At 36.2% G+C, this 25,691-nt stretch overlaps 1 protein-coding gene across 2 annotated transcripts in view; it reads left to right on the top strand.

Annotated features, from left to right (window-relative positions):
- Positions 1-25,387, top strand: part of Shal (Potassium voltage-gated channel protein Shal) — a 456,388-nt gene extending 431,001 nt beyond the window's left edge. Inside the window, exons 5-6 of one of the 2 annotated variants that reach the window (XM_071586567.1) lie at positions 1,304-1,384; positions 20,451-25,387. In XM_071586567.1, coding sequence (XP_071442668.1) covers positions 1,304-1,384; positions 20,451-20,978 — 609 coding nt within the window. In that variant the 3' untranslated portion in view covers positions 20,979-25,387. The remainder of the gene's footprint in view (positions 1-1,303; positions 1,385-20,450) is intronic. The other variant, XM_071586568.1, reaches the window with a different exon arrangement.
- The last annotated feature ends 304 nt before the right edge of the window (positions 25,388-25,691 follow it).

The following is a 25,691-nucleotide window of genomic DNA, read 5'->3' as shown; positions in this document are numbered from 1 at the left end:
CATGTGCTGGATAAATTCATGCTAAAAATTTTTTAGTCTTAAAAAAATTCAAATATTTTATAGAAGGCATTCAAATGGCTCATTGGTCTTATCTAACTTTCTAGATATTTAAAATTCTGATAACTTTTTTGTAATCCCACATAAATGCTTTATCATCAAATTAAAGGCTAATAATGAAATGAATCACCTGTCAAAATATTACGTTAAAATATTACTTTCCATTTGAAAATGATGAAGGGCACACAGCATAGCAAAAGTGGTTCACGCATTATTTTATATTTCTTTTATACCAATGTAGTAAAATTACTCAACTAATTAACCTTCTAGCACATATATTTAAACTTTATCTTTTGGATTAAGTATGATTTTTAATACTTGGCCATTAAAGCAAGTTTCATATGAGCTCTCATCAATTACCTATATTTTATCTCAAAGAGTGATATATATTCTGGTCAAGCCATTCATCTTACATTGACTTTTAATAGAACTATTAATAATATGCATAAATTCATCAAAACTAGTTTGAACAAATGGATGAGCTGTGTACATATACAAAAAAACAGTGTTTTAAATTATGAATTTATTTGTGAACATCCCATGTAACAGAATATCTGGTGATCATGTATACTAGAGCAAATAGATATCAGTACTTAAGTCATCATCCGTACAATTCATTATAACTTACTAAATTTTTTTTCCTAATTAGTATTACACGTACCCACACCTCACAGAATTCTAAAAGATTCAATAAGCCATGATCCCTGATTTTACCCTTGAGAACTCCTTTTCCTGAACCAAATTATTCTCAAACATGATATCTCACATTCCGGACTGGTGGTCATGAGAAGGAGGAGAGGTACTGATGCTGGAAGAATGCATGGGCAGTTAGTTGATGGCTGGCTCCATTCATGCTGTTGGAAGAGAGATAGGGGGAAAGGGCCACGGGCAGTGATGCTCGAGGTGGCAGGCATTTTCCCACCACGACAGATGGTGCAAGGTAGTGGCCTCCTTCTCATGCCTCCCTTCCCCCTCTCTCTTCTTCTCATGCCCTCCTCTTTCGCCCACCAACCAACCGAATGGCATCGACTGTCTGTGCTCTTGGCCCGTGTGCACCTCTCCACCACCACACCATCACCACATCACCATCATGCTCACCACCATCATCCACTTCCTCTACTGCCACCACTCATCTTGGGTCGTGTGCCTTCATCTCTATGTGCCCGCATGCGCCACTCTGCATGGCCCATGGCCCACCACACCGCCTGCCACTCACCACCACTCCTCTGCATGCCGCCGTGTGAAGAGCATCCCATTCTTGGCAACAAGCCCTGGCAAGGACCGTGTAGTCCTTGTCTATAGTGACAAGATCGAAGTACGGACCAAGGTAAATCAAAATCACCACTTTCACTTTTCTATCTCTTTCTCTCGTTGTGCTTGTGTATTTGTTGTGTAATACTCATATTTATGATGTTTCCACTGCTGCTGCCGCCATTCCTTATCCATGTACAGTCCCTTGATTCCATTAGGCCTTATTAGCACATGTAATTATATTATTCGCCTTAAATAGGGATATATCATGTGTTTTGGGTTTTATTAATGCTTATATGTTGCATGCTCAAAGCAACATTTGCTGTTGATTCAAGTGTGGCACCTAAAAAAAAACTTCTACCACTAATGAGGATCTCTTCTTTCTCTGTCTATCCTAACCTTACCTGCCAAGTAGCTGTACCCTTATTTCTACCATTGTATTCCAAAGTCATTAAAATTTTGCCATGAGTTGAGCTACCAAATACTGGATAGCTTTGAAATCTTATTTCCATCAGATGGAAAAATGGAGCTTCTAAAAAATAATAAGAAACCTTTGAGTTCACTGATATGTTTAGGCATATTGCAATATTTAAAATAAAATATAATGATATGTATATCGATCTGGAATCATTCTCTTAGGGTGTACGCATAAAAACCTAGTCTATTAAAAATATTCTATGCATGAACACCAAGGTCTATTTTGGAAGTCTAGTAATTCACCAGCAAATTTGATTGCATATTTATGTAGGATTGCATTTTAGTTTGGTACTTTTATAAGAATATTTTTTTATTGGGATAAATGAAATGTGTATTGATATTTACTGACTGAAATTATATTTATTAAAAAAAACATACTCTGAGTACATCTGTATAGGAATATAACTCTAGCACACTTATTATCACATTGAAATTTTAATGATTACTGAACTTAATCTTCACTTAAAGATATATTCATATGTAAAGTACAGTTTCAAAAAATATATGGTTCATTGCTATTAAAATATAGGATGAGATTAAGTTAAATGGAAGAAAATTTCTTCAATCAGTTTTCATCCTGGCATTTTTTAGACTTGAAGACTGCAGTGAGCACCAACAAATAATTCTTCTTTATGGTCCCTGAAGGGTTTTTGTGAAATCCAAGGCCATGCCCTGTGCCTGTCATATGTAGAATTTTTCTCACAGAAAAGCTTTGGCCCACTGCATCCCTGAGTATCAGGAACCTAATCCAAATGTATGATCTTTGAGTCAAATTTCTGTTTCATGGGTGTGTATGAGAATTATTTTAAGTACAGTCCATGAAAATTACTTAGGTTACCAATTTCATGGAAATTCCAAGGCCAATGATCAAATTTCAAAAACCCAAGGCAATTAGAAAGTACAATATTAGTTGATGATAATCCATAGTCAATTACCAGCAGAGGAAAATAAATGAATGTGGAGGGAATCAAGTAAAATATCTATCAACAGTTTCATAAAGACAAAGCTTTTATGAAATGAAAAATTCCCAAGATAAAGCACAGTGAAATGGTTTAAGTTATAATTTAAATTCTCACTGTATTTGCAAGTAAAAAATCATTTATATATTCTCTTATAATCCACAAAAAAGCTGCCTGGGAAAGCAATCATTATTTCAACTTGATGAATATTATCATAAACATGAGTAATTAGATTTCGCCAAAGGATAACTTTAGGATCTGTAAGTTAAAATAGTATTAGAAAAGGAGTGGTAGACTGGATGAAACTTATGTCCATGAATGTGCCTAGGTATCCAACTCTGTGAGACAACCATTGAGTAACTTTGCCATGTTAAAAACACTTTGAATGAAGCCAATGGGAAGCCATATCATTTATTTATCCCACAAAACAATGATGGACTTAAACATGAGTTCTAGCAACTCTTGGACTTTACCTAATGGGCTGTGGATAGTTACTGACAGTGTAATCCTTGCAAAGCAGAATCAGTAGCATCTGCAGTGAAAAGGGGAGTGATAGGGATTGGGAAATGGTGGTAAGAAATAGGAGAGATTAGGATGAAGAAAGAGGTAGCCCTAGAAGATAGTAGGTTAGAGAACAAGGAATGACCAGGAAAATGTCATCACAATGGTGTTATCTCCCGTTCCAAGAATTGGAAAGACAGCTATATCAGAGAAATGTTGAGCAATATATTTTATTTCACACTAATGGAGTTTTAATGATTTCAATTACTAATAAGGAAGATCAATTTGCTATCAGGAATTAAAGAGGTACATGTAATGCTGTAGCAGTAATTAGGTAAGTTATTCAAAGGAAATAAATAGTAAAACAATTATTTATTTGCTTGTTTCATGTGCTTTGAGGATGCATTGGACAGAGTCATTTAGGTAGAATTCAATAATCAATTGCAAAAAATAGGAGTAAACTGGAAAGATAGGGAGGGGACTTATATATTCTAGGTAAATGTCTCAAACTGTTCCGGTGATAGACTGAGAGTCAAGATAGGTACTAAAATTGAGGCAGGTGGAAATATGGGTGTGGAATTCTTAAAATAAGATGTGGATGATGGTGCTTTATAAAGCTTTAGAAATAGTGAAATGGATGGAACTTAACCAAATGAAGATGGAAAAAGCACGATCTGGTGGAATACATCTGTTTGGAGAAATCCTTGGGATTCATAATTGTGAAGCCAAGGCATTTTAGCTGTTGATAAAATGATGAAGATTAATCAGTTTGAGAGACCAATTAGACAAATGAGGAAGAGAAGGGGGAGAAAAAGGGGAGGCATATTAGATGGAATGAATGATTATTAAATAACGGTGAAAGCAACGAATATTTCACTTATGTGATATGCCACGTTGTGCCTTATTGGATGCAGATAAGAAATATTTCAATGTAGTGGCAGCGTCCATCCAAACCTCCATTAATCAATGACTATAAATAAAATTGTGTGTGTATATTTATATACATTTTTTTAAGGTAATCTACCGGTTAAGGTAGGTTTTTGGATGGGCACAACTACCAAAAAAATATTTAATTACTCCCAACAAAACACAAAATACATCATCCTACTCTATATCAGGTCCCTCTTCATCTCTGAGTACTTTCTTCCTCCCTTCATCCTGTCCAACATCCCATCCTGTTCCTTCCCTTTCCTCTTTTGCCCAACATTCTACCCTCTATCACAGTCTTCAACATCCCACTGCCGGTCAACACCACCTTCATCGACTTTTCCTGCTTCCATAGGATTTCTCCCAACAAACCCCTTTCTTCGCCCACCATACCAAGTACTTCCTCATTTGTTTTCTTCTCTGTCCATTTCACCTTCTCCATTCTTCTCCACACCCACATTTCAAAAGCCTCCAATCTACGTCTATCCTCCTGCTTCAATGACCATGTTTCCGCACCGTACATAGCTACGCTCCATATCAAAGTTTTGACAAGTCTTTTCTCAATATCCTTACTCAGCGTCCCTGTCATCAACTCCCTCCTTGTGAAAGCCTCTTTGCCTAGCGCAATTCTTCTCCTTACGTCCCTTCTACTTTGACCGTGTTGGTCCAAAACACTACCGAGATACGTAAATTGTTCTACCTGCTCTAGTTTTTGCCCCCCTATTTCAATGTTCAGCTTAGCCTTTTTCTTTCTAGAAAATCGCATAACCTTTGTTTTATTAATATTGATTTTCATCCCATACCTGTCGCACTGAATTTCCAATTCACTCAGCAATGCTTGCAACCCCTTGGCTGACTGACAAACTAAAGCTTGGTCATAAGCAAACCTAACTGATTTTACGGATTCCCTGCCCACTTTCATTCCCACCTTCAGTTCTTCTCATGCCTCTTTGATCATTTCCTCTGCATACAGGTTGAACAGCAACGGTGATAATGGGACACCCTGCCTTACACCTCTTCCTAACACTGCCCATCCAGACTCCCCGTTACCCACCCGCACCTGAGCAGTTTGAGACATGTACAGGTTGCGGATTAGCCTCCTTTCCATCCAATCTATTCCTATTTTATGCAATATACTCATTAGTTTTTCCCAGTTCACTTTATCAAAAGCTTTTTCGAAATCTACGAAACAGGCAAATACCTCCTGGTTGTGTTCTATATTCCTCTCGATTAATAATCTCATTACTGCAATGGCATCATGCGTACCTCTCTCCTTTCTAAACCCAAACTGATCATCCCCCAAGGAATCATTTGCCCTACTCTCTATCCTTTTGTTAATGATCTTGAGAACAACTTTAGCTGCGTGGGATATCAAACTTATTGTTCTGTAGTCCTCACATGATATAGCCTTTACCTTTTTCGGAATAGGAACTAAAACTGATCTCACAAAGTCTTCCGGCCAGATTCCTTCCTCGTAAATACTACGAATCAGCCCATATAGCCTGTTCCTCCCACATATATATATGTATATATATACATATATATATATATATATATATATATATATATATATATATATATATATATATATGTATATATATATATATATATATATTGCATTGCTTGCATTATATATATATATATATATATATATATATATATATATATATATATATATATATATATATATATATATATATATATATATATATATATATATATATATATATATATATATATATATATATATATGTATATATATAATGCAAGATAACCACGGATTATGGATGAGATGATTACAGAGATGGACGAGAGAGGAAAATGGAAGAATGTAAACACAGATTTAGACGAAATGAGGTACGAGTTAATTGATAAGTTGAGATGGGCAATAAATAAAGCAAAAGAAGCATGGTGGAAAACTCAGTGCAAGGATATGGAAAGTTTGAGGAAGAAAAAGGCCATGGGGATAGGCAACATTCCTACGGAACTACTAAATGTTTAGGAAAATGTGGAAGAAAGACTCTATATGGACTGATTCGTAATATCTATGAGGAAGGTATCTGGCTGGAAGACTTTGAGGGATCAGTGTTAGTTCCTATTCCAAGAAAGGTAAAGGTAATACAAATTAAGACATAGAAAAGGAACATGACGTAGAGAATGATAGCTTAGGTCCAGGCATACTCGACCATGAGTTAGAAAGGGCATTAAGGGAGATGAAACTAAATAAGGCCGTGGGGGTGGATAAAATTCCTGGGGAGCTACTGAAATGTTTAGGCAAATGTGGGAGGAAGAGGCGACATGGGCAGATTCGTAGTATCTATGAGGACGGAATCTGGCCGGAAGACTTTGAGAGATCAGTTTTAGTTCCTATTCCGAAAGAGGTAAAGCCCACGTCATGTGAGGACTATAGGACAATAAGTTTGACTTCCCTCGCAGCTTAAGTTGCTCTTAGGATCATCAACTAAAATATATAGAGTAGGGCAAATGATTATTTAAGTGATGATAAGGATGGATTTAGGAAGGCGAGTGGCTCTTGTGATGCCATTGGAGTAATAAGATCACCAATTGAGAGGAATACACAATACAATCAGGCTGTATTGGCCTCTTTTGTAGACTTCCAAAAGGCATTTGAAACAGTAAATTTGGAAAAACTAATGAGTAGATTGCTGAAAATGGGAATATATTGGAGGGACAGGAGGCTAATCAACAACCTTTATATATCTCAGACTGCTCAGGTGGGAGTGGGGAACGCTGAGAGTCCAGATAGGCTGTGTTAGGAATAGGTGTAAGCCAGGGTTGCCCATTATCATCTTTGCTGTTCATCCTATATGTGGAGGAAATGATAAAATAGGCATGGGAAGACCTGGAGGTAGGAATGAAAGTTGGAGGGGAATTCGTAAAAGCAGTTAGGTTTCCTGATGACTAAGCTCTAGTTTTTCAGTCAGCCATGGGATTTTGAGCATTTGCTGAGTGACCTGGAAACTCAGTGCAATAGATATGAGATGAGAAAGAATTTTGATGGAACAGAGGATATACAATTTTCCAGAGAGAAAAAGGGTAAGCTAAACATTAAAATGAGAGGGCAAAATTTAGAGCCGGTAGAACGGTTTACATATCTCAGAAGTGTTTTTGACCAATACGGCCAAAGTAGTAGGGATGTAAGGAGAAGAATTGCTCTAGGAAAAGTCTTTCAATATGAGGAAGGAGTAGATGACAGGGAGGTTGAGTAAGGGTGTTAAGAAATATAGAGCATAGTTATATATATATATATATATATATATATATATATATATATATATATATATGTATATGTATATGTGTATATATATATATATATATATATATATATGTATATCTACCAGTTAAGGTAGGTTTTTGGATGGACACAGCTACAAAATAAAACATTTTGTGACTCCTAACAAAAAACAAAATCCAGCATCCTACTCTATATCAAGTCCCTCTTCATCTCCGAGTACTTTCTTCCTCCCTTCATCCCGTCCAACATCCCTATCCTGTTCCTTCCCTTTCCTCATTTGCCTAACATTCTCTCCTCAATTACAGTCTTCAACATCCGACTGCCGGTCAATACCCCCTTCATCTACTTTTCCTGCCTCCATAGGATTTCTCCAAACAAACCCCTCCCTTTGCCCACCATACCAAGTACTTCCTCATTTGTTTTCCACTCTGTCTATTTTACCTTCTCGATTCTTCTCCATACCCACATTTCAAAAGTATCCAGTCTACATCAATCCTCCTGCTTCAATGACCACATTTCCGTGCCGTACATAGCTATGCTCCATATCAAAGTTTTGACAAGTCTTTTCTTAATATCCTTACTCAATGTCCCTCTCATCAACTCCCTCCTTCTTGTGAAAGCCTCTTTGCCTGGCGCAATTCTACTCCTTACCTCCGTACTACTTTGACTGTGTTGGTCCAGAACACTGCCGAGATACGTAAACTGTTCTACCTGCTCTAGTTTTTTCCCTCCTATTTTAATGTTTAACTTAGCCTTTTTCTTTCTAGAAAACCGCATAACATTTGCTTTATTAATATTGATTCTCATCCCATACCTGTTGCACTAAATTTCCAATTCACTCAGCAATGCTTGCAGCCTGACTGACAAACTAAGGCTTGGTCATCAGCGAACCTAACTGATTTTACGAATTCTCCGCCCACTTACATTCCTACCTCCAGTTCTTCTCATACCTCTTTAATCATTTCCTCTACATACAGGTTGAACAGCAACGGTGATACTGGGGCAACCCTACCTTTCACCTCTTCTTAACACTGCTCATCCAGACTCCTCGTTCCCCACTTGCACCTGAGCAGTCTGAGACATGTGCAGGTTGCGGATTAGCCTCCTATCCCTCCAATCTATTCCCATTTTCTGCAATATACTCATTAGTTTTCCCCAATTCACTTTATCAAATGCTTTTTTGAAATCTACGAAACAGGCAAATACCTCCTGGGTGTATTCTACATCCCTCTCGATTAATAATCTCATCACTGCAATGGCATCACGCATACCTCTTCCCTTCCTAAACCCAAACTGTTCATCCCCTAAGTAATCATTTGCCTTACTCTCTATCCTTTTGTTCATGATCCTGAGAACAAATTTAGCTGCGTGGGATATCAAAGTTATTGTCCTGTTGTCCTCACATGATGTAGCCTTTACCTTTTTCAGAATAGGAACTAAAAATGATCTCACAAACTCTTCCGGCCAGATTCCTTGGTCATAGATACTATGAATCAGCCCATATAGCCTCACTCCCACATTTTCCATAACATTTCAGTAGTTCCGCAGGAATGTTATCCACCCCCACGGCCTTATTCAACTTCCTTAATGCTCTTTCTATCTCATTGTCGAGTATGCCTGGACCTAAGCTATCTTCCTCTACGTCATGTTCCTTTTCTATGTCTAACTTTGATGGCCTAAGTTCTATACTATACAGTTCTTCTACATATTCCTTCCATCTGTCTTGGATCTTTCCTGTGTCAACTATTACCTTACCCCCCTTATCTCAAACTGCTAGCATAGATCTCCCTTTCTTTCTTCCCGATAAAGATTTATCTTTGCTGAACAGTGCACCAATTTCACCCTTCCTCTGCAAACTTTCCATGTCCTCACTCTGCGTCTTCCACCATGATTCCCTTGCCCTATTTGTTGCCCGCCTCAATTTCTTGTTTAACTCTTTGTTCTTCATTTTGCCTTTCTCTGTATTTACATATTTCCATTTTCTCCTCTCATCCATCTTTGTAATCATCTTGTCCGTAATCAATGGTTTCCTAGTCCTTTTCGTGTTAACGGTTCCAGAAGTGTCTTTTGTGGCTTTAGATAACCCTTTCTTGGTACTCTCCCATTTTTCTTTGATAGTACTTAGCCCTTTATCATCCGCCCCAATTTCCTCTACAGCCTGTTGATACTGCTTCCTTTTTAATTCATTTAATGCTTCTACGTTCCATTTTCTAACCCGCCATCCCTGCCTTATCTTTTTGACACGGACACTACATTTCATAACAACTAAATTGTGGTCAGAGTCTGCATCCGATCTGATACCTCTCTGAGCCACCGGGCATTTTCCATGTATACCTGCATCTTTTGTGGTGTCTAAACCTAGTGTTGGTGATGATTAACCCCTGTCTCCTGCAGAACTCAACTGCTTTCTCCCCGCAGTCATTCCTCGTGCCTAAACCGTAGTCCCCCACCTCATCACCATCTCTTCCTTCGCCTACCATTGCATTCCAATCCCCCATCACTATCAAATGTTTCCCTGCAGTGACACACACAATTATGTCCTCTAATTGATCGTATAAGATATATATATGATATATAAGTGAAATTCACTCATCAGGGTAGGGGGGCCAGTTCCTTTCCCTGTGCCGGTCATGGTTTCCCAGGAAGATCTGGTACCCAAAAAATCACATAGCTTGGGTATATATATATACCCTTTATACATATATATATATACCCAAGCTATGTGATTTTTTGGGTACCAGATCTTCCTGGGAAACCATGACCGGCACAGGGAAAGGAACTGGCCCCCCTACCCTGATGTGTGAATTTCACAAGCTGTCGGGCTTAGTACTAGGTGAACTCGACCATCACCTACTAAACTAACCTTCGGGTTGATTACTGTGTTTTTTGTTTATATATATATATATATATATATATATATATATATATATATATATATATATATATATATATATATATATATATATATATATATATATATATATATAAAATTTGGATGGCACAATAGAATGCATGATAAAATAGATAATACATAAAAGGACACATTTTAGATTGTTGGAATTTTAGGCCCCTACTGATACCTTCTGCAGGCTTTGTGAGTGAACATTTACTCCCATAGACACAACCTTGACTTGGCAGAATGGCAGGGGCAATCTTATTACCCCTAGAGCTCTACTGTTGATAGTATGATATGAGTCCTGGGAATGTCAGGACTTAGTATGATAGGCAGTGTGTTTTGCCCAGCTGGGAGAGGCAAGGCATCTGTGGCCATGAAACTCATGAAATTCCAAAAGAAGCTGAAACAACTCAACCCAACAGCTGCACAAAACTCAAAAAAGAGGCTAAAATCAGTTAGAATGGGATGTAAGAATGATGTGGAGGACTGTTAAATCAGAAAATATAAAGCGAGAGATGGGGAGAAGAATTGTAGATTTTTTGTGGCTGTGCAAAATGAAATGTTAGAATAGTGAGGATTAGTAAAATGAGAGTTATAGAATGATATACAGTGGAGGAAAAGAAATCCAGCAAGGGCCGGCTATATTATTGAACAGAAAGGTACAAATAAATGTAATAAGCTTAGAGAATTGGAATACTATCAGTAGAAGTAAAAGCTGAGTAAACAAAATTGGTTATCATATATGTCCATATGCCACCAAGTATTTATAGGGAGGATGAATTGATCAGGTATACTACCAATTAGAGTATATATTCTCAGATATTCCTGAAGGCAAGTATGTGATATTCATTGGAGACTGAAATGCAATAGTATGTAAAAGTATTTAGGTAGGGATCTGTGGGATAACAGCAATGAAGGTTTGCAGGAGACAGGTTAATTATAACAAATACTTGGGTTTGACACCGGAGAGGCACAGGTGTGCATGGAAAGTACCCAAGGATTTAGCAAGATATCAGTTAGGTTATATTATATTTAGGGTTAGATTTAGGAGCAGCTTCATTAATTTGTACAGTTTCCAGGGAGTGATAGCAGATTTATATCATAATTTAGTAAAAATTAAGTGTAGCAACTGATTAAAAAAGCACAGTAGAGAAGACTATTCTGGAGATATTATGAGTTAGCATTAACAGAAAGGAAGAGTCAGCAGGTTTTGGAGCAAATCATGAGTGTGGTTAAAGATCTTAGCCATTTAGAAGAAAAGGGAACACTTCCAAGAAATACATGAAAAGTCACAAAAGAATCTATAGGAAAAGTAGCTAGAAACAGGACAAGAAATCCTTACACAATATGTGTGATGATTATAAATATGGGCAATAAAAGAAAATTGGTAAATGCTAACAAAGATATAGCAAAAGGAAGTATAAAGAGCTAGATATTAAATGAAGTTTATAAATAAACTGAGTGAAAGGGCCTGCCAGAAGATGCAGTGCAAGGAGATGGAAAGTTTACAAGGGAAGGATGAAATTTTTTCTCTGTACAGGAGTGTGAAAGCAATTTCAACAAGTAAAAAGGGAAAATACCTATAAACAGTCAAAGATAAGTCATCTTAATTATTAAAGGTGATCAATATGGGTTTAGGAAGGGGAGAGCCATGCATGATGCCATTGCAGTACTGAAGTTGCTAATACAGAGGAATATAAAATACAGTAAAGATGTATTTGCCTGTTTCATAGATTTTGTAAAGGCATTTTATAGAATGAATTAAGGAAACTGATGAATATTTTGCAGAAAATAGGAATATATTGAAGGGATATGAGACTGATGCACAACCTGTGCATGTCTCAGACTGCGCAGGTGCAAGTAAGGGATGGAGAGTCTGAAGGGTCAGTGTTTTGAGAAGGAGTAAGACAGAGTTGTTCACTATTAGATGCTGTTGAAGGTATATTTTGAGGAATTGGTTAAAAAGGCATGGGAAGAACTGGACGTAGGCATGAAAGTCATGGTCAATTTATAAAATCTATTAGGCTTGCTGATGATCAAGCTTTAGTTTTCCCGTCAGTCAAGGAGTTGAAGCATTGCTGAATGAATGGGAAAGTCAGGATATATGTAGGATGAGAATAAATGTAAATAAAACAAAGGTTATGTGTTTCCAGAAAGAGAAAGACTAAGCTTAACATTAAAATAGGAGGGCAAAAACTAGAGCAGGTGAAGCAGTTGGTGTATCTCGGAAGCATTTTGGATGAATGAAGTAGATGGGAAAGAAGGAGAAGAATTGCATTAGGTAAAGAAGTTTTCACAAAAAAGGATAAAATTTATGTGAGAGACTTGACAGGGATTGTAAGGATGTTAAAAACTCAGATATGGAGCATAATAGTGTAGGGCATAGAAACAGGGTGATAGGCAAAGATTGGAAACTTTTGAAATGTGAATGTGGAAAAGGATGAAGATAGTGAAGTGAACAGAAAGGAAAACAAATATGGAATTGCTAGGCCTGGCAGGAGAGGAAAGGAGATTGTTCGAAGAAATCCTAAGCAGACAGGAAAAGTGGATGCAATGCATATTGATTGGGAGAGGGATGTTGAGAAGTATAATAGAGGGGAGAATGTTAAATAAACAAGGACGGGACAAGAATAGGATGGGGATATTGGATGGAATGGTGGGAGGAAGGAAGTATCAACAGTTGAAGTGGGGCTTATTGTAGAATAGGATATTGGTTGCGTTTGTTAAGAGAGACAAGGATATTGTCACTGTACCATTTCGTAACTTGTGTGAATCCAAATCCCTACCTTAACTGGTAGATTACCTATAATAATAATTAGTTACATACTGATATGTAATATATATTAAAAATTAAAAAATTATAATAAAATTATTATTAAATTATTGTTAAATTATTTTAAAATTATTATTAAATTATTATAATATTATTATAAAATTATTATAATATTATTATAAAATTATTATTAAATTATTATAAAATTATTACAAAATTATTATAAAATTATTATAAAATTATTATAAAATTATTATACAATTATTATAAAATTATTATAAAATTATTATACAATTATTATAAAATTATTATAAAATTATTATAAAATTATTATACAATTATTATAAAATTATTATAAAATTATTATACAATTATTATAAAATTATTATAAAATTATTATAAAATTATTATAAAATTATTATACAATTATTATAAAATTATTATAAAATTATTATAAAATTATTATAAAATTATTATAAAATTATTATAAAATTATTATAAAATTATTATAATATTATTATTATATTATTATTATATTATTATTAAATATTTTATTAAATTATTATTAAATTATGATATTAATTACATGTATATACATGTATGCAATAATTATATATTAATTTTTTTCTATTCAAATACATGTGTATGCATTAGGAGGGAAAGAAAAATTCAACCCCATGTACTTAATTAAGGAAAACAGTTTCCCCATTCAGTTATTTTTATGTATGCTGACAATAATTAAATATTGTTCATGAAGTTTTTTGCTGCCACTTTATCATTTAATTTCAGACATAGTACTACTTAATGTATCAATATATTTTATTAATAATTATTATTATCAAGCAACATATCCTTATTTGGCCTAGAGGGATTATTTTAAATGAAATATATTCTAAATTTTGGCAAAAAATGTTTTCAAAACTTTTATTTATAACCTGGCATATTTTAAATTATGATTGGTAAATAAGGTTAACCCTAATGTCCCTTCCTAATATCTATCTTTACTCTATTGTATGGTCTTCAAAATCGTTCTATTATTCTTTTTATCCTATCCAGTAAATGGTTTTGATGAAAACGAAAATTTAACACATAGATTTATAGAAAATTGTTCATTTATATAATGAATTTATTAATTGCATTTCTTGTAGTACTCAATTTTTCTATATTTTGGGAGATTAATGATGTAACTCAGCAATGAGCTAAGGCCATTAATATTTGATTTGCTCGTAGAGAAAAGAGTGCAAGTGCATTGAGTAATCAGGCTACATAATCTACTCTACAATTGAAAGATAACAATATTTTGCTCCAGTTGTTCGCATGTAAGAAGCCTGGAAACCTGCTAATGACTTACCAATGTGGGAATTTGAAAGGTAAAATTTTGGTGCCTGAAAATTTTCTTCAATGTACTCTTAAAACATGCTTAATTACTGAGAGATTGGTGCTGAAGAAAGCAATAAAGTGATCACATGGTTTCTTATTCCATTAATTTTTCAATGCATTGCGAAGGAGTTAGCAGTTGGTAAATTTGCAATGGTTAAAAACCCATCCTTGAATGCCGCATTTTAAAATCAAGTTCAACCATAACTTTTTTTAAAATGAGGCAAAAATATGATATCTTTATGAGTGTCCATAGCTTAATAAAATTGATTAAAAAACTTTGATAGCTATTTTCATCATATAATACAATGCAATAAATTAACTTGTTTTCAGTTAAACCTGATTTAAGAGACCATTGATGGTTTATCTGAGTAATTTTTGTTGAAGAAGTAGCTCATTAATGAAGGAATAGGTGCTTGTCTAGCTCCAAAAACTATGATTGCCATTGAAAATATTCCGTCATTAAAAATTGAAAACCCTCCCCGGACTACAACCTTGACGTGGTGGAAGGGCTTGTGCGTTCCGATGACCCCTAGAGCTGTGCTGGCGGGAGTAATAAAAATTGCTCCTGGTAGGGTCACCCATGCCAGATAGGTTGAAGGTTAGGAGCCAGACGAAAGGTAGTCCACTCAGTGTCTGTTCCTCAGTGAGGCGGCTGCAATGGCGTCTGACCCCAGTGGGGCGGTCAGTAAGTGATGGTGTCACGTTAAATACACTATTGAGGAAGGCAACGGGAAGCCACCTCAATTATCATTCCCAAGATTTAAATGATGGACAATACAGAGATTTTGAGTCCTGGCAACTACGGGGCTCGGCCCAATCGGCCGTGTGTCGTGCCCGATAGCGGGGGAGGCAAGGCTTCCGCGGTCGTCATCCAACGAAACCCTTGCAAGGGAAAACCAGCAGCAGCAGGACAGAAGACGCAGGAGAAGAAGACCAAATTAGTTAGAAAGGAACGTGGAATATTAGGACAATGATGAGGACAGGGAAATTGAAGAATGTTAAGCGAGAGATGGAAAGGGGAAACACAGATATTTTAGGTCTATGCGATGTGAGATGGAAGGATAGCGGGGATTAATGGAGTAATAATTATAGAATAATAAACAGCGGCGGGGATGAGAGTCAACGAGGGGTGTCCATAGTATTAAATAAAGAGGTAGGAAGAAGCGTAGTCAACATAGAGCAGGTAACGGATAGAATACTACTAGTGGAGATAAAAGCAGAACCGATGAACTTAGTTATTATTCAGGTATACATGCCACCGAGCAACCATAAGGAAGAAGAGGTCGATAGGATATACGATCAGTTAGAGGACATGATCGCGTGTGTTCCTGCAGGGAAACATTTGATAGTGATGGGGAATTGGAATGCGACGGTAGGCGAAGGAAGAGATGGTGACGAGGTGGGGGACTACGGTTTAGGCACGAGGAATGCCCGCGGGGAGAAAGCAGTTGAGTTCTGCAGGAGACAGGGGTTAGCCATCACCAACACTTGGTTTAGACACCACAAAAGACGCAGGTATACATGGAAAATGCCAGGTGACTCAGGAAGATATCAGCTAGATTATATCCTGGTTAGACAAAGGTTTAGGAACAGTGTGAAAAATTCGCACAGCTTCCTGGGAGCAGATGCGGACTCAGACCACAATTTAGTTGTTATGAAATGTAGCGTACGTTCCAAAAAGATAAGGCAGGGCCGGCGAGTTAGAAAATGGAATGTAGAAGCATTAAATGGGTTGAAAAGGAAGGATTACAAACAGACGGCAGAGAAAATCATGGAGGATGGTAAAGGGCTTAGTACTATCGAAGAAAAATGGGAAATGATCAAGAAAGGGTTGTCTAAAGCCGCAAAAGACAATATTGGAACCGTTAACGCTAAAAGGACTAGGAAATCATGGATCACGGATGAGATGATTACAAAGATGGATGAGCGGCGAAAATGGAAGAATATAAATACAGAATTAGGCAAAATGAAGTACAAAGAATTGAACAATAAATTGAGGCGGGCAACAAATAAAGCAAAAGAAGCATGGTGGAAGATGCAGTGCGAGGATATGGAAAGTCTGCAGAGGGAGGGGGAAATCGGTGCGCTGTACAGCAAAGTTAAATCTTTATCGGGAAGTAACAAAGGGAGATCAACGATAGCAGTTAGAGATAAGGCGGGCAAGGTAATAGTTGATGCAGGAAAGACCCAAGAGAGATGGAAGGAATATATAGAAGAACTGTATGGTAAAGAACTTCGACCAACAAAGTTAGACATTGAAAAATAATATGACGTAGAGGAAGATAGCTTAGGTCCAGGCATACTAGACAATGAGATAGGAAGGGCATTTAGGGAGATGAAACTAAATAAGGCCGTGGGGGTGGATAACATTCCCGCGGAACTATTAAAATGCTTAGGAAAATGTGGGAGGAAGAGGCTATATGGGCTGATCCGTAGTATTTATGAGGAAGGAACCTGGCCGGAAGACTTTTTGAGATCAGTTTTAGTTCCTATTCCGAGAAAGGTAAAGGCCACGTCATGTGAGGACTATAGGACAATTAGTTTGATATCACACGCAGCTAAAGTTGTTCTCAGGATCATAAACAAAAGGTTAGAGAGTAAGGCAAATGATTACTTGGGGGATGATCAGTTTGGGTTTAGGAAGGGAAGAGGTATGCGTGATGCCATTGCAGTAATGAGATTATTAATCGAGAGGAATATAGAACACAACCAGGAGGTATTTGCCTGTTTCGTAGATTTCGAAAAAGCTTTTGATAAAGTGAACTGGGAAAAACTAATGAGTATATTGCATAAAATAGGAATAGATTGGAGGGAAAGGAGGCTAATCCGCAACCTGTACATGTCTCAAACTGCTCAGGTGCGGGTGGGTAACGGGGAGTCTGGATGGGCAGTGTTAGGAAGAGGTGTAAGGCAGGGTGTCCCATTATCACCGTTGCTGTTCAACCTGTATGCCGAGGAAATGATCAAAGAGGCATGGGAAGAACTGGAGGTGGGAATGAAAGTGGGCAGGGAATCCGTAAAATCAGTTAGGTTTGCTTATGACCAAGCTTTAGTTTGTCAGTCAGCCAAGGGGTTGCAAGCATTGCTGAGTGAATTGGAAATTCAGTGCGACAGGTATGGGATGAAAATCAATATTAATAAAACAAAGGTTATGCGGTTAAAATAGGAGGGCAAAAACTAGAGCAGGTAGAACAGTTTACGTATCTCGGAAGTGGTTTGGACCAACAGGGTCAAAGTAGTAGGGATGTAAGGAGAAGAATTGCGCTAGGCAAAGAGGCTTTCACAAGGAGGAGGGAGTTGATGACAGGGACTTTGAGTAAGGATGTTAAGAAAAGACTCGTAAAAACTTTGATATGGAGCGTAGCTATGTACGGTGCAGAAACGTGGTCATTGAAGCAGGAGGATAGACGTAGATTGGAGGCTTTTGAAATGTGGGTGTGGAGAAGAATGGAGAAGGTGAAATGTACAGAGAAGAAAACAAATGAGGAAGTACTTGGTACGGTGGGCGAAGAGAGGGGTTTGTTGGGAGCAATCCTATGGAGGCAGGAAAAGTGGATGAAGGGGGTGTTGACTGGCAGTGGGATGTTGAAGACTGTGATAGAGGGTAGAATGTTGGGCAAAAGAGGAAAGGGAAGGAACAGGATAGGGATGTTGGACGGGATGAAGGGAGGGAGAAAGTACTCAGAGATGAAGAGGGACCTGATATAGAGTAGGATGATGGATTTTGTGTTTTGTTAGGAGTAAAAAAATATTTGTTTGGTAGTTGTGTCCATCCAAAAACCTACCTTTACTGGTAGATTACCTTAAAAAAAAAATTGAAAAATTGTCTTTAAATCAATGCCATATAATGTAATAAAATTGAGTATTTTTAAATTCATTCTAAATAATTTTGCTGCACACTTAAATATGCATATGTATACATTGGCATAATCATGATATTAGGGTTGGGAAAAAATGAATTTAGAAATCAGTGGGGTCACTTAAAAATACTGAATTCTTTCCCAAAATATTTCACTCCTGTGATGGGCTAGAGCTAATAATTGAGGAAACTCAATTTTAAACCACATATTATTCCCTGAATGGAAAGGCATTTTTTAAAGGAGGGGCTGTTAGTCATACTGAGGGGTTCCAATTGAAAATACGTGATGAGAGGTACTTTGAGAATGAAGAAATTAGAATAAATTCCACAGTATACTCAAAATTTCACAGTTTATTATATATTGTAGCATACCTTATGTATTTATTATATTAGTAAAATAGATTAGCACAGTAAAAAGCTCCTCGTTTTAGATGGAGAGTCAATGGCAGATATGAGCCCAACCAGCTAATAATTTGTTTGGCAGTCATCTTCATCTGACTTTTTATTTTGGACAAGCTGGATTTTGAGTGATTTTTAGTCAGAAAGTTGAATGCCATCATTCTTCTGGCACTTTTGTTTATTAGTAGCCCAGATCTCAAGTGAAGTTTCATTAAATATCTTTAACTTGTCAATGTGGCTAAAATGAAAGATTTCTGTAAGATATTTGCCTCCAGCTTCCTCTTTATGAGTATAATCAAAATAAATTTCATTACACTTATCAGTTAAACTGACTATAACATTAATGAACTCAATACAGAATTAAAATAAAACCAGTCAAAAATCAATTCATTGTATCTCTTTTAATACCTTTTTGGGCCTACTTGCTAAAAAATCTTAAAATGCATTGTATTCTAAATATTTTCTGGCATTTTAGGCATGGAATCATAGGTATCTTTTATGAAAAGTTTAAGGAAGCCGTCTTTGAGGTGGCCAAGCTCCCAGTTTATAATCCTTTTTTTACAATTTGGATATAACTACATGTTTTTATTGAAATAGGTTTATAAAGTATGTGTGTTCCTATAACAGGCATTAAATTCCCATAACTGGAGTGCCATAGGTGTGTATGTCTTTTCTCAATTAGAAATTAGTTATTATGTTCTAGTTTCTAAAGTATATAATATGTAATTTTTTGATCATTTTTTTATGCAATGAAGATGCAAAACATGAAACATTAATGCATATACCAATTTTTCAAGCAGGCTTATCAACTTAATGATGGAAAGAAGAAATGCCAAAGTTCTCTTTTAAATATGAAAAATGATTTGGAAATAGAAAGGTTTACTCATGAAATCATTTATATTGCTGAATTAACTGGATTAGAATGTATACATATTTAAAGACCTAATTATCAGTCAAACTCTCAGTTTATGTCCTTGTTTACAAATACTTCCATTTAATTTAGTTATATACATTGTTTATAATATTGAAATCATACTAGAACATTGATGATGGTTTTGAATAATGAGATGAGATGGCTTTAATATTTGTATTCCTTGATTATTTTAAATATTTATATATTTTAAATATTATTTATTTTAAATAGGTATTGAATTATTCCCTGAATAGTTTTTTTGAAAATAAGTACAAATTATGTAGCTTCTCATTAATTGCAACATAGCAAAATATTATTTTTTTTGTAGCATTTAGTAACTTGAATGTATTTGTTACAGATTATTAATTGAAATCATCAATTTGCCATCAGAGAATTTTGGAATCAGCCAATGATATTTTGGAAATTTCCTATGACAAGTTATAATGATGCCTTTATTAATAATTAGTACCTACCTCTCCAAAGATAATATTTTCATAAAAGGGTTCTGCTACCGTTTAATGAAATTTTACCACATATTTCATGGCTTAAAGATCAGCGCATAGGTGAAGGGACAATTCATTTTATTTCAGGCGACACATTGTGCCAACCTATCTTAGATAGCACCTTTTTAGACTATTTATCAATCTTGAAAAACGTCCCTTTCAATGTCATTTTTCTGTACTCTTCATTATCTATGGAAGTGTGAATTTTGACAGATTTACACAGACACAAGCATTTAGGAGGATGGCGGCAGTACAAATTAGTTAAAATACCAATGGCTCACCCATCTTTTTGCCCTCAGGGTGCTGAACCTGGCTCTCAGAAGCACCAACGTGGTGCAACACCAGAGTCAACTCATGAAGAAGAATTAAATGACATTCAAATCCGCCTGCAGCCTAATCGATCACCACCTGGTGAGCCCACCCCAGACCGCCTATCGAGAGCTAGCCTCAATCAAGGTTTTGGGCATTCGACTTCTGGGAATGTGGGAAGTGGTTACGGAGGTGCATCAACAGGGGCCATGTCTGAAGGTGTGAGAAGCCGGGAAGGTGTTGGGGGAGCATCCGGGGGTGCCTGTGGCTCTGCCTCCCTTGTTTCCATTGGCAAGCCCAACTCCACCACATCATCCACTATAACAGCATCTGTCGTGGTGAATTTGCCTTCTTCCTACCCAGGTTCAGAGATTGAGCCAGTGTCCCCAGTGGCATCTCCTGCTGCTTCACCTGCAACATCCCCAGGCTCACATCCAGACCATGTGGCTCCTCAGCAGCAGCACCATCAGCACCAGGTGGAATCCCAGCAAGGGGTTGTTAGAATATCCACATTGTGAAGGGATTCGATAAAATAGGCCAGGGATAAGGAATGTACAGGAGAGCAGGCTGCCATGCCATCCACCAGCCCAGACTGTCTCCATCCTTAAGGAATGGAATAATAATGATGTGAGGGTGAATTTTGGGGTTCTTGCAACCCTGAGTTTTTGGCTCTGCCCTCAGCTCCTTTACCCATGGGATCTTTCCCTTGTCTTTCCCATGAAGGTTTGGCCAGTCTCTATATCATCACCCATATTGTGCCCTAATGCATTGACCAGATTGTTTGGGACACTTGAGTGAGGGTGAGAGCTGGAGTCCGATGAGTTTACTATATTTTAATCTCATTCAGGAATGGTTTCAAAACCATCTGTTGATGAAATCTTCTAAAAGTAAGCTCTGTAGAGTGAAAATTTTAAAATAATGTTACAATCGAAATGGAGCATTCATGACAGCCACCTGAACAATATGGCTCTATTGTTGTTTTTGTTCTATTTTATTTTACTTGAGCCTCCAGTCTTCCGTGAAAATTTCAATGCATTCTAAGTATGTTCTGAATTCCTCTTTGTCTTTACATTCAAGGAATTTTAAGAATTTCAAACTATGTTCATTCAAATTCACTGAGAGAGGCTCCCATTATCAATTTGGTAGTGTTTGGATGTAGGGCTTATATATCCTTTTCCTGACAGGCTCTATGCAGTGAGAAATAAAACATTAGAACAAGCGCTATTTCCTTTTCATGGAACATAGATTTTGCCATCCTTCACTGGAAAAAATATTTTGACTCTGAAGCCACTTGTTTTCCTCAGATAAATGTGTCAGCTAATGGGTGAAAGTGCCTTTGAGGCCACCTTTGTGATAGGAGAGGAGCAGTCCAGCCATTTATCATTGCCAACAATCCAGAGCATGGGAACTCTGCATAAAATGTTTTTCCTATGGTGGTTTTTGGCAGTGGATGTCACTTTTGGCTCTGAAATTCAATGGGAATTTTGATCCACTTCTAAAACTTAGCGTATGTTACAACAAAGTTTTTTGTGATATATTTTTAAAATTTATCCTTAATCTCTAAGGGTAAATATATTTGTCGATCCATTTTCCTTTGGTGCCCATCACCTTGTAAACCATGATGATAATTATTTGTATATTCCATGGAAGACCCATGAAGTGTTAGAAAATCTAATGAAAATTGTTTTTAAGTTTTGGGAAAACTTCTACTTGGACTGAAGTTACCAGCACTTCCTTTCAGAACTCAACCCCTGTTATTTTTATAAATCCAAGATTTATTTGCCCAATGAAATCATGTCTGTAGCCCAAGCAAATCTGTAGAATCAGTTACTGACCCTACTTCTGTGGTATACAGATTTCTCTTTCCCCCTTGGAGATTTAGATATGAATGAATAATTATGAAACCATGGTTGATCCCACTCACCTAAAACAGTTTTATAATAATTGACTTTAAATTGAAATTTTAAAATCTAAGTAAATATATTAGAATCTTAAGGGCACAGGATTTTGACAGGCTGTAGTAATAGTGTGAGAGTGGAATGAAATATGTTATCATTGAAGAAAGGATCTAGAGATAAGATCAAGTGATGGGTAAGTTTTGAAATGGAGTATTTCATCAAAAAGTGATACTTAGGGTTGGCATTTGTAACTGCAGATGAAAATGCCTTTCTTACACTCTCACTCATGTTAAGCTGACAAAAATATTTTATTCTATCAAAAGAAACATAATTCGTCAGTCAAAGACTGGTTATACTGTAAATTAAACTTTCCACCATGAAAACATAGAGAAATTTTAATGGTAAATAAATTTGTGTGTGCTCTTCAAAGATTGGTGAAACATCCACTACTTATATTGAGTCAGACTTCTGGTGTGAGACCAACTGAGAAGAGATTAGGATGGCTGCATCTTTGAAAAATGTGTTCAAACATATTATTGCACTTTCTCTTGCTCCAGATCAGTCATGTCTCTTTTGTAACTGAAGTCAGAAATATGTTTTGATTGTTATTATCTTGGTAGCCCACATTACTTAATTGAGTGATCTGAGAGAGGTAGACTCTAGAGCAACTTGATTTCTTTGCAATGCCAACAATTGCACAGTCATAATAACTCTCATAGTGGTTGCAACCATTTTTATATGATTTTTTACACTTGTTTCTTAAGAGTACAGTGTACTAAATTAGCAAAGTGGCCTCCATAGGGTGTACTACTTCTTGCAATTCATTTTTGTGGGACATCAATCAAATTTGTATTTGTAGATCTGAAAAATGTTTAAAAAACCTTTCTCTTGTACAGCAAACTTTCAATGTGTAATCTTAAAAATTAGCAAATTATGACAGGTTTGGTGGAAAAGAGAATATTATGACATTTCAATGTTGTCAGATTCTTTCATGTTTATCGTAAGTGGGAGCTTAAGCAAATATTATTCTAATCTGTGTTAAATTAATTGTTAATACATTCATTATTTTCTGATCTTCTGGTATTTCTCTTTAGCTTAATCAAGTGTTGGGGCCTCCATCACTTAATCTATGCTATTACAGGCATGATCTGACTTGAGTATGCTCTGTCAAATACCATTGTAAGTTTTGAAGCTCCTTTTCTGCCCCATGGACAGTATGTGGGTTGCCCCTCAGCAGGTTTAAAAGTCTACAGTTGTGCACTAACCCATGGAATGCATTCCAACCCCTCTCATGGTTATTAACTGCAATGATGAAGTGTGAGTGTCATGTGAATCTGGCATCTACTGCTGATAGTGTCCCTAAGAGATGCTAGCCCCAGTAACAGCCTAATAGAACCCCCCATTACTTAACAATTCACCATTAGACTTGAAGTTATGGGGTATTGGTGAACCACAAGTTTACAAACAACTTAAGAGGGCATTTATCATTGACCAGCAATTGACCAATATATAGGTTGTGCAGTCCTTTTGAGTGCGCCTGCATGTGAGATGATCACCTAAACAAGATGGCTTCTTCTTACTATTATCAAGGTATCATTCGTCTAATCTTTTCTAGAACATTGGCAATTCAAGAGAGAAAAACAAGGTTGTGTTTATGAAGACATGGTGTGAACTGGCTACTTTTGAAGATTCATTTACAAAAATTTATTCATTATTATGCCCTCACTATTTCCATGGAAAAACTAATTGAAATTTACTTTCACACTCTGCTTATTGAGATTTTTTGTAATGATTTTCAACATATTGGAGACTGTTCAAATTTACTTTTTTTCATGCATTGGAAAAGCTCCAACTGTATTAACAAATGTGAATCTTATGCTCTGATCATTTCCTTGTAGGCATGTAGTCAAAACACAACAATGGGAGAACTGGGTGAGGTTGCCCTTGGACCCAAAATAAATTAAATGGGCAGCTACTGTAGAAGACTCCATTCATGCTTTTCATCCAATGTATTCTCCAAGCTGTTCCTTCCTCTTCCCCTTCCTTGGTGCAAATCCTTGGCACTGGCCAAATGGCTATGCATGAAATTAGTGAGGAAGGTCAATTGAATCATGGCCATTCTTCCTCTTAACAAGTCTCACATCCTTCTCCGTACTCATACCTGGCTCACCAAGTGAAAGGAAGTAAAGCATAATGTGCAAAATCGAAAAGTTAACATTAAAATTTGAAATGACTCTTTCAAGAGTACTCAAATGGAATGGTTCATATTCATATAAAATTTTGCTTCTTGGTAAATGTAAATATTTTCTTCAAAGTATTAAACCATTACCCATCACTAATGGAGTGATTTTTATTTGTGATATGGTACACAATCATTGATATGGCACAATGTAATACAGGTATACTTCTTAATGACAGAGTACATTTACAGGAACTGGTTGTAAATACTTCAATAGGTCTTGGCCTAAGAGCTATTTTAGACCATTTTTGTAAGAGATATTATTAAGTGGAAGTTTTATATCCAGTATGGTTTAGTATTTTTTGACTGAAGTATTTATGAAATTCTCCAGAATGATGAAATGCACAAAAATTACCAGAGAGCCCATTCTCCTTTGCAATCGAAATTAAATATATCAGGTGGAAGATAAAATTGAAAAAATCAATTGTATTTTGCTGGGGAGAGATTTTTTACAGTAAGCACTTTGAAAAAGTAGGAATTACAGGAAGGTGCTGGATAAATGAAAGAGCTAAAAAGCACACAGCTTATTCAGAGAATCATTCTACATAAAAATTTGCTATTAAACATCATCAGCCCAAAACTCAAATCTGCCATATTTATTCATTGCTAAAATTCTATTAAATACCAATTCATGGAGTTCAGTTATAATTCAGGATTTATTTATATTTTAATGAGTTGAATAGTTACAAAACTAATGATTTGAATTGAATAGCCTACATTTTAGTACAATTGCAAAATATATTTCATTGCCATTTTTTTTTTAATTAGGCCTGAACATGGGGTGCATAGGAAGCAAAATTATTAAATAACTTTGTAATGAAATTGAATAAAATTAAAAATGAAATAAATTTCAAATTCAAGTGAAAATTATTTCCTTTTTACCTTAACCTAAACATTCCTAAATGATTGGCCATTTCCATCATGTCCAGAGCCATCCAATATTCATCAATCAAATCATTTATTGAATTTCACAAAATAAATTGTCATTAAGTAAAGTATACCTGTATGATACATTTTTGAAAGTCCTGCAGGTGCTATGTCACTCATGAACCAAGGTAAGGCAGTAGTAGACCAAGGTCTAAGTCGTACGGTTA

The sequence above is a fragment of the Hetaerina americana genome, unplaced genomic scaffold, assembly GCF_022747635.1.
Source record: "Hetaerina americana unplaced genomic scaffold, ioHetAmer1.1.p SCAF_23, whole genome shotgun sequence".
Classification (NCBI taxonomy): Eukaryota; Metazoa; Arthropoda; class Insecta; order Odonata; family Calopterygidae; genus Hetaerina; species Hetaerina americana.
The sequence above is the reverse complement of the archived record's forward strand: the minus strand, read 5'-3'. Positions and strand labels throughout refer to the sequence as shown.